Genomic DNA, 9912 nt, shown 5'->3' with positions numbered 1-9912 from the left:
AACTGCTATCAGGTAGTTTATTAACCCTTTAGGTGCTTTTCAGGAATTAATGCAAAGTGGCATGACAGAAATGAAAATGTGTATTTTTACCACCTAAATGCCGCTAACTTCTGAACAGATTACTACAGTCGGCAGACTCCAAGGCCACTATTTGGTCTTGAATTGCCATGGCAAATGTCAGGACCACAAAATGGACACCAATTGGGATAAAGAGGTAGCCCCCACACTCTGTTAACCATTTATAATTATGTATTCACTATTGACAGCAGCATCTAAGGGGTTAAACAGATTTTGATGGTGCAAACACTGATCATAGCTGATGCAGCAAGTTGTCAGTAATAGTGTACAACCAACAGCTGCTGGATTGTCACCTGTATGGGGGTGCTATTCTCTTATATCTCAGGTCATTAAGGGGTTAAAGTATAATTCCACCAGGACCGTAAACTCTTTGCTTTTCTGGACAGAATAGCCAGAGTGTGTAAATCTTGATTGAGCAGTCTTTGAATGAAGACAAAACTCTATATCCTAAAACCCATTGTCTAAACATAGAATATTTGATTCTTATATTAGACTAGCTGAAGAGCCCGGCGTTGCCTGGGCATAGTAAATATCTGTGGTTAGTTATAGCACGTCACTTCTCTTATTTTCCCATGACGCCTCTCATTTTCCCAATCACATCTTTAATTTTCCCCCTCACATCTCTCATTTTCTCCCTCACACCTCTCATTTTCTCCCTCACTCCTCTCATTCCCGCCTAACACTTGTCATTTCGACCTCACATCTGTCATTTTCCGATCACTACACTATTTTCCCTCACTCCTCTCATTTTGCACTCACACCTTTTCATTTTCACCTCACACCTCTCATTTTCACCTCAGTATATACATGTTTGTCATCTCCCTTATATATAGTATACACCTGTATGTCATCTCCTGTATATAGTATATACCTGTATGTCATCTCCCCTGTATATAGTATATACCTGCTGTCATCTCCCCTGTATATAGTATATACCTGTATGTCATCTCCTCCTATATATAGTACATATCTGTATGTCATCTCCTCCTATATATAGTATATACCTGTATGTCATCTCCTCCTATATATAGTATATACCTGTATGTCATCTCCTTCTATATATAGTATATACCTGTATGTTATCTCCTGTATATAGTATATACCTGTGTGTCATCTCCCCTGTATATAGTATATATCTGTGAGTCATCTCCTCCTGTATATAGTATATACCTGTATGTCATCTTCTATATATAGCATATACCTGTATGTCATCTCCTCCTGCATATAGTATATACCTGTAGGTAATCTGCTCCTGTATATAGTATATACCTGTGTGTCATCTCCTCCTGTATATAGTATATACCTGTATGTCATCTCCTCCTGTATATAGTATGTACCTGTATGTCATCTCCTCCTTTATATAGTATATACCTGTGTCATCTCTCCTGTATATAGTATATATCTGTGTCATCTCCCCTGTATATAGTATATACCTGTGTGATCTCCTGTATTAGACCTCGTTAACACGTTATTTGCTCAGTATTTTTACCTCAGTATTTGTAAGATAAATTGGCAGCCTGATAAATCCCCAGCCAACAGGAAGCCCTCCCCCTGGCAGTATATATTAGCTCACACATACACATAATAGACAGGTCATGTGACTGACAGCTGCCGTATTTCCTATATGGTACATTTGTTGCTCTTGTAGTTTGTCTGCTTATTAATCAGATTTTTATTTTTGAAGGCTAATACCAGACTTGTGTGTGTTTTAGGGCGAGTTTCGTTTGTCAAGTTGTGTGTGTTGAGTTGCGTGTGGCGACATGCATGTAGCGACTTTTGTGAGATGAGTTTTGTGTGGCAACATGCGTGTAGCAACTTTTTGTGTGTCGAGTTGCATGTGAGAGGTTAGTGTAGCAAGTTGTGTGCAGCAAGTTTTGCGCATGGCGAGTTTTGCGCGTGGTGAGTTTTATGTCTGGTGCCTTTTGAGTATGTGCAAGTTTTGTGTGAGGCAACTTTTGCATGTGTTGCAAATTTTGTGCATGTGGCAATTTTTCCGCATGTGCAAGTTTTGCGTGTGGCGAGTTTTCCATGAGGTGAGTTTTGCACTTGTGGCGAGTTTTGCGTGAGCCTATTTTTTGCATGTGGCGAGTTTTGCGCGTGGCGAGTTTTGAGCGGCGACTTTTGTGTTTCGACTTTTATGTGGCGAGGTTGGTGTATGTGTGGTGAAATGTGTGCTGAGGGTGGTATACGTGTTCAAGCACGTGGGAGTGTGTGGCGCATTTTGTGTGTGTGTTCATATCCCCGTATGTGGTGAGTATCTCATGTCGGGGTCCCACCTCAGCTAGTGTACGGTATATACTCTTTGGCGCCATCGCTCTCACTCTTTAAGTCCCCCTTGTTCACATCTGGCAGCTGTCAATTTGCCTCCAACACTTTTCCTTTCACTTTTCCCCATTATGTAGATAGGGGAAAAATAGTTTGGTGAATTGGAAAGCGCGGGGTTAAAATTTCACCTCACAACGTAGCCTATGACGCTCTCAGGGTCCAGACGTGTGACTGTGCAAAATTTTGTTTCTGTAGCTGCGACGCCTCCAACACTTTTCCTTTCACTTTTTCCCCATTATGTAGATAGGGGCAAAATTGTTTGGTGAATTGGAAAGCGCGGGGTTAAAATTTCACCTCACAACGTAGCCTATGACGCTCTCAGGGTCCAGTCGTGTCACTGTGCAAAATTTTGTTGCTGTAGCTGCGACGCTTCCAACACTTTTCCTTTCACTTTTTTCCCCATTATGTAGATAGGGGCAAAATTGTTTGGTGAATTGGAACGCGCGGGGTTAAAATTTTGCCTCACAATATAGCCTATGACGCTCTCGGGGTCCAGACGTGTGACTGTGCAAAATTTTGTGGCTGTAGCTGCGATGGTGCAGATGCCAATCCCGGACATACACACACACATACACACATACACACACACACATTCAGCTTTATATAGTAGATAACACCTTTTGTGGGACGAAGAACCTTTCCTGAGCACACAGCTACCTGTAATCCAAGTATTGTTAGGTGATGGAGAAGTCATAAAGTGTATTCCTAGCTTTAACAACTTAGCTTGTGCCATAGTATGAGTCCAAAAGCGAGGACTCTTCAGAAAGAAAGAAGACTTGAACTCGAGCGCCACCTATTGGATGTAGCAATCCTTAAGTCTGTATCGACCCTTTAACAAGCCTTGCTATAGGAGTTGGGATAAGAAGCCAAACGAGACACTTCATTTGCAGACATGTTTCAGGATGTGCCCGAGAGACAAAAGAAGATGAGCGAGGGATACCCCTGATGAAGCCACATTTGTTGGCGCAACGTGTGGGGTCATACCCTATCCAATCTAGGAGTAAGAACTTCTTGTTTGCAATGTGTATGCCAGCTTCCTAGGAGGTTATTTAAACATGTTTTTGCTTCATGTTTTTTTAATTTATCTAATAAATGTTGGTTTTATTGTGAATTCACACATGGACATGTTGCCGGATTTCCCCTTCCTTGATATGACCTATCCACACTTAATTTCTCTAGGTAGCACCATTAAGTCTCGTGCCCTTTTGAATCTGTAATTTGTATTATCTCTATATATGCTTATTTCTTACCTATGTGATCTATTGGTTCACTACAGCCATCACGTTGCTTTCTTCCTTTTTTTTTAATCTTGCGTTTTTGGTTACCCGTGTATTGTGACATTGTTAGCTTGGTATTGGTCTGTTAGAGATTAGGGTTGGCTCGCCATATATTATTTTGTGGAGACCAAGTTATTTTTTTTTGTTCTTTTCTAATCTTTTATACTTGTCTGTTCACTTTATCCATAATACAATAATTCATTTTCATTATTCGCGTTTACTTATTATTGTATAGAGATATTGGTTCCTATTTTACACCCTCTTCTTTTGTCTCTCTCATGCTTTGTGAGTTTATGGCGCAGTTCCTGTAGGCGGTGGCTGTCCGTTTCTCAGCCTCAGAGTGTGCGCCCCTCATCAGTGCAAAGTCGGAGGTTTTACCTGGCTGGGTGAGAGGCTTCTAATTGCTAGAATGAGCACTTAGAGTAACCGTCGTTTTAATTTTTATTCAATAAATCAATAACACACGTGAAAATAAGAAACTTTGTAATATCAGAGAAATCTACTTCTTTCTCGGACAGGATTGACCAGTCATTTTCAAAATTCTCAGTTCTAAGGTAATATCTGTATTTAGTGAAAAGAGACTTTCCCATTACTGAGATAGATGAGAGCCGCTACTGATAAGATTCTATGTAGACGGGAGGAGGAGGAGGTGCTGTCTCTATCCGCTCACTCCTCCCTCTACCGACTACATAAAATATGGTAGTAGGATCTTATCAGTAGCAATCTCAGTAATGTAACAATCTGTCATCACTGAATACAGATGTTACCCCAGATTTGGCAATTTTGAAAATGAATTATCAATTTGCCTTTATGGATGATGGCATGCAAATCTCCAGATCTCTTTGCTAATGATTACATGAGCACTTCTATAGACTTCATTAAGAAAATAATGCGCCTGTGTGTGGTAGATGTATTACTTCCTATTACTAATAAGCGAACAAGCTCGTATAAGGTGTTATCGGAGTATGCTTGGGTGCTAACCGAGTGACTTCGACGTGCTCAAAAAATATGTTCGAGTCCCCGTAGCAGTTAGACAGCCGCAACACATGCAGGGATTGCCTAACAAACCGGCGATCCCTGCATGTTTGTGGCTGTCAAACAGCTTCGGGGACTCAAACATATATTTCGAGCCCGCCCAAGCACACAAGCATACTCAGATAACACCTTAGCCCAGCACGTTCGCTCATTAGTACTTCCTATGCATTAGCAGAGAAAGCTTGTGATATCCAAGTTACAAGCTAAAGGGCCATTTAGTTCTGAACCAAAAGTTTTGTATAAACTTCAAATAAATTGGTTATAATCCAAGGCTCTGATTGGTTCTGCGTTTGTTGCATCTGTTGTGTGGATGTTGAATCTGGGTCTCATCTGCAACAGGATTTAGGTTCCAGGTAAATTTACTTCTTGCATCCCAATATATTATCCTCTAGAGTGGGTATTATTATTACTAATATTTCATCAAAGCCATTGTTTTGTAATAGTAAGTTTGGATTTATAATAATTTGGAAAAGTATCAAGAAGTTGCTGTAAAAAAAAAAAAGTTCCCATAAATCCACCTCTGCCAAATCGGTAAATAGGTCGACCTTAAACCCATACTGGGAAGGCAATAGAGCGGTATTTTATGGAGAGTATCTGTCGCAATTACTGCAATTCACAATGTGACATCAATAATAATGAATTACACCCGGGGAGAATAGATGGTTTTGTAATGTCCATGAGTCATGCTGCGAATGAGTTTGATGGCAATGTACTTACTGAGAAGTTCACTGCCCATCCTGGCTCAGCCCCCCATCTAAGGGTGCATTGTAAACCAATTCCTGTAAATCAGCGGGGTGGTGACCCTGTCTTTCATCTGGTCTAGTTAAAGGGTAAGCGCAGAACAGATGGAACTGGCATAAAGTTTCTTACAAAAGGAGTTGCATTAATGAACATAGACATGGAATCCTTATGGAAATCATTGGCTTCTCTTTCTATAAATCCAGCAGTCGAAGGCAGAATGTTGTAATTCATCAGTGCAACATCAGAGGTTTGTCTACATCGCAGTCTCATGATGACCCTTCTTGCACTGCAAAAAGAAACAAGCGGTTACCAATTGTGGAATGTGTGAAATTTCCTTCAATATTTCACGTTTCCAGTATCTTATCTAAAAATGGTTCTAAACGCCATATAATAATACTTTTTAACGTGGTCGTAAGATTATTTTTTTTACATACATAGGAGATGTACTTTTCTTACTGGCAATGTAAGGTATTTCAGTCTTTTCCCATTTAGGTGAATGTAACAAAGTTGCAATACTCCCATTAAATAAAAATGGTGGTGGTCCAGATTGACCATAGGTCCTAATAGCTCCTACTGCAAGATGTTTAATAACATCCAAATGGGGATTGGCCCACCAACCGTAAGAGAGTTGCATTCCTGTTATTCCATGCTTCATATATCTTGTATATCTTGCAGCTTTATTAGAGAACACTCATTTTGAGGCATCTGGAACCGTTGTGATACAGACTGGGTTCAGAGGGATTGTTAATAAATATGGTTTGAAGGGTGGATTTCAGAGTCTATGTTGAGCGGCTATATCCCTTCCCCTTTCTCTCAGTATATTTCCCTTAGTTTGAACTTGGGGCGCTGATGTTTGGGTCCTGAATTCACCTATTTTTATGGTAGCTTTCTGTTTTGAAAGTTACAAATGTTACTTTATATCACGGCTGTGGAGTTGGTAAGCCAAACCACCGACTCTGAATCTGACACCTCAATTTCCCTGATTTCTGACTCCACAGCCCTGTCTCACTACTGAGCATGTACGTAAAGTGCAGCACTGATTCATCTCAGGAAAGGGGCGCCTGGTCCTGATCTTTATTCCCAGTGTCCACTGATGATTGTCTCATTGTTTAGTGCTACAGAATATGTGGAAAGCTGGGCTCTGGATGAGGTAAGCCAAACCTCTGACTCCCCAGCCCTGGTCAGTACTGAGCATGTGCATAAAGTGCAGCACAGATTCATCTTAACTAAAAGCTAAGATCCTTAGATCAGGAACAGAACAGACATTTATAGGATATTTCATAACTTTTCCAAATTCTTATTAAAACATTTACATCACATACTGCATGGTACTACTGTACCCAATTTATTGGTCCACTTTATACTGATTCTGACTCCACAGGCCTGCTTTATATTTTATTTCTGTACTTTTACTATGTAATTCTTATTGTAAAATTCAATAAACACTGTTATTAAAAAAAATAAAAAAGTGGCGAAAGTACAAACTACACAGAAGGCTGTTACAGTAGCTGATTGGTGGAGACAAACACCGACCAATCCGGTATTAATGGCCTATCCCAGAGATAGGTTCACATGACAGTATGAAAAATCATCCACAAAAGTGAGACTTTTTTTTTTTTTGTCACATCAATGTGCAGTCTGTGTGCAATCCATTTTTTTTTTACAGGAGCAGCAATTGATCATTTACATGACCATATACAGTCTCCAGTTACAATTGCAATGTGTCTGTAAAAATCGGCTCTGTATGAAATCCGATTATTTTATTTCTTGCACACATAGACTTGAATGGGCGAGTCTCATATGATTTTCATGCTGCAAATTTTTTTTTACACATATTTGGTCGTTGAAAAAATTAATTTGCACTGCCTCATTTTTTTTTCATGCTGAACTTCTTGTGCATGTTTTCCGCAGGTGTCCAATCCAACATACACAATAGCAATCTGCTTTATTTATAGATTATTATTATTATTATTATTTATTGTTATAGCGCCATTTATTCCATGGCGCTTTACATGTGAGGAGAGGTATACATAATGAAAACAAGTACAATAATCTTAAACAATACAAGTCATAACTGGTACAGGAGGAATGAGGACCCTGCCCGCGAAGGCTCACAATCTACAAGGGATGGGTGAGAATACAGTAGGTGAGGGTAGAGATGGTCATGCAGCGGTTTGGTCGATCGGTGGTAGCTGCAGGTTGTAGGCTTGTCTGAAGAGGTGGGTCTTCAGGTTCTTTTTGAAGGTTTCGATGGTAGGGGAGAGTCTGATGTGTTGTGGTAGAGGGTTCCAGAGTAGGGGTGATACGCGAGAGAAATCTTGTATACGATTGTGGGAAGAGGAGATAAGAGGGGAGTAGAGTAGGAGATCTTGTGAGGATCGGAGGTTGCGGGTAGGTAAGTACCGGGAGACGAGGTCACAGATGTATGGAGGAGACAGGTTGTGGATGGCTTTGTACGTCATGGTTAGGGTTTTGTAGTGGAGTCTCTGGGCAATGGGGAGCCAGTGAAGGGATTGACAGAGGGGAGAGGCCGGGGAATAGCGGGGGGACAGGTGAATTAGTCGGGCAGCAGAGTTTAGAATAGATTGGAGGGGTGCGAGAGTGTTAGAGGCGAGGCCACAGAGCAGGAGGTTGCAGTAGTCAAGGCGAGAGATGATGAGGGCATGGACTAGGGTTTTTGCAGATTCATGGTTGAGGAATGAACGGATTCGTGAAATATTTTTGAGTTGAAGTCGGCAGGAAGTGGAAAGGGCTTGGATATGTGGTTTGAAGGAGAGATCAGCGTCAAGGATTACCCCGAGGCAGCGAGCGTGTGGGACTGGGGAGAGTGGGCAGCCATTTACTGTAATGGATAGGTTCGTTGGGGGGGTCGTGTGAGATGGGGGAAAGATGATGAATTCTGTTTTGTCCATGTTAAGTTTCAGAAATCTGGTTAGAAGGGAGGTGATATCTGGTCCAGAGATGTAGATCTGTGTGTCGTCAGCATAGAGGTGATACTGAAAGCCATGAGATTCTATGAGCTGTCCCAGGCCAAAGGTGTAAATGGAGAAGAGCAAGGGCCCAAGGACTGAACCTTGTGGGACTCCGACAGATAGAGGGCGAGGTGAGGAGGTGGTGTGTGAGTGGGAGACGCTGAATGTCCGGTCTGTTAGGTATGATGAGATCCAGGATAGGGCCAAGTCTGCGATGCCAAGGGATGAGAGGGTTTGTAATAATAGGGAATGGTCCACTGTGTCAAAGGCAGCCGACAGGTCGAGGAGGACAGAGTAGTGTCGCTTGCTCTTGGCGGTTAAGAGGTCATTGGTGACTTTAGTTAGGGCAGTTTCGGTGGAATGGTGTGACCGGAAGCCAGATTGTAGGCGGTCAAAGAGGGAGCAAGAAGAGAGATGGGAGGACAGTTCAAGGTAGACGTGTTGTTCCAGTAGTTTGGAGGCATAGGGGAGAAGTGATATAGGGCGATAGCTAGATACAGAGGATGGGTCAAGAGAGGGCTTTTTGAGGATAGGTGTGATTTTAAGCAGCATTTTGTTTTAATGCAGAATCTCTGCTATTCTGGGCTGAAAAACGATAGTGATTTTACATGCTGCTTTTCAAGCTCCCTACCGAGTTCAATTGATAAAAAAAATGGAATGAAAAATACTAAAAAAAAACATCCCCCACAACAGACCTGAGTGTTCACGAGATCATATGGACATTGATTAAACTGTTATAAGCAACAGACTTTCTGCATCAGAAAAAAACAAAAGTATTTACACTACATGTGAATAAGGGTCATTTGGATGTTTTGGGTTGTCATTATGATTTAAAAGAGAAAACGCAGTCGCTGGACAATAAATGGTTTCACCCAACCACTAACCATGAGTGGAGAAAAAGTTTTTGTGTTATCATCCATATTCTCTGAAAAATGTCCAAAAAAGCAAAAATTCTGCCGGGGTATGTAAACTTTTGAGCACAACTGTACGTTTAACCTGTTGTACGAAATATCATGAATGTAATGTAAATATGTTCCATAATAAGGATGAAATAACGTTGCTGTACATGGACTTTTATTGTAGTTACACCCACCATATTAATACATACATTGCAAGACCAAACAGAAGGGTGAAGTTTCAGGTATAAGGTATTCATTAAAATTTGTGGCAATTAAAACCTTTCTGGCATGGGAAAAAATTAATATAATTGCAGCTGCCAATTGACTCTATGTGAGCCGATGCATGCAGCATTGGGACTGGTGGGTGTCATGGAACTAGCACAAGCAGCTGTGAGGACCGTGACTCTTTTGGGGCTGGTGGGTGCCATGGAACTAGCGTAAGGAGCTGTGAGGATCGTGACCCTATTGGGGCTGGTGAGTGCCATAGAACTAGCACAAGGAGCTGTGAGGATCGTGACCCTATTGGGGCTGGTGGGTGCCATAGAACTAGTACTAGCAGCTGTGAGGATCGTGGCCCTATTGGGG

At 41.4% G+C, this 9912-nt stretch overlaps 1 protein-coding gene across 2 annotated transcripts in view; it reads right to left on the bottom strand.

Moving 5' to 3' along the window:
* Window positions 1–4107: 4107 nt before the first annotated feature.
* TMIGD1 (transmembrane and immunoglobulin domain containing 1) overlaps window positions 4108–9912 on the bottom strand; it is a 58924-nt gene continuing 53119 nt past the window's right edge. The window contains exon 6 of one of the 2 annotated variants that reach the window (XM_069761155.1): window positions 4108–5742. In XM_069761155.1, coding sequence (XP_069617256.1) covers window positions 5710–5742 — 33 coding nt within the window. In that variant the 3' untranslated portion in view covers window positions 4108–5709. The remainder of the gene's footprint in view (window positions 5743–9912) is intronic. The other variant, XM_069761156.1, reaches the window with a different exon arrangement.

Source organism: Ranitomeya imitator, chromosome 3 (genome assembly GCF_032444005.1).
Source record: "Ranitomeya imitator isolate aRanImi1 chromosome 3, aRanImi1.pri, whole genome shotgun sequence".
Classification (NCBI taxonomy): domain Eukaryota; kingdom Metazoa; phylum Chordata; class Amphibia; order Anura; family Dendrobatidae; genus Ranitomeya; species Ranitomeya imitator.
This window is presented reverse-complemented; position numbering and strand designations above follow the sequence as displayed.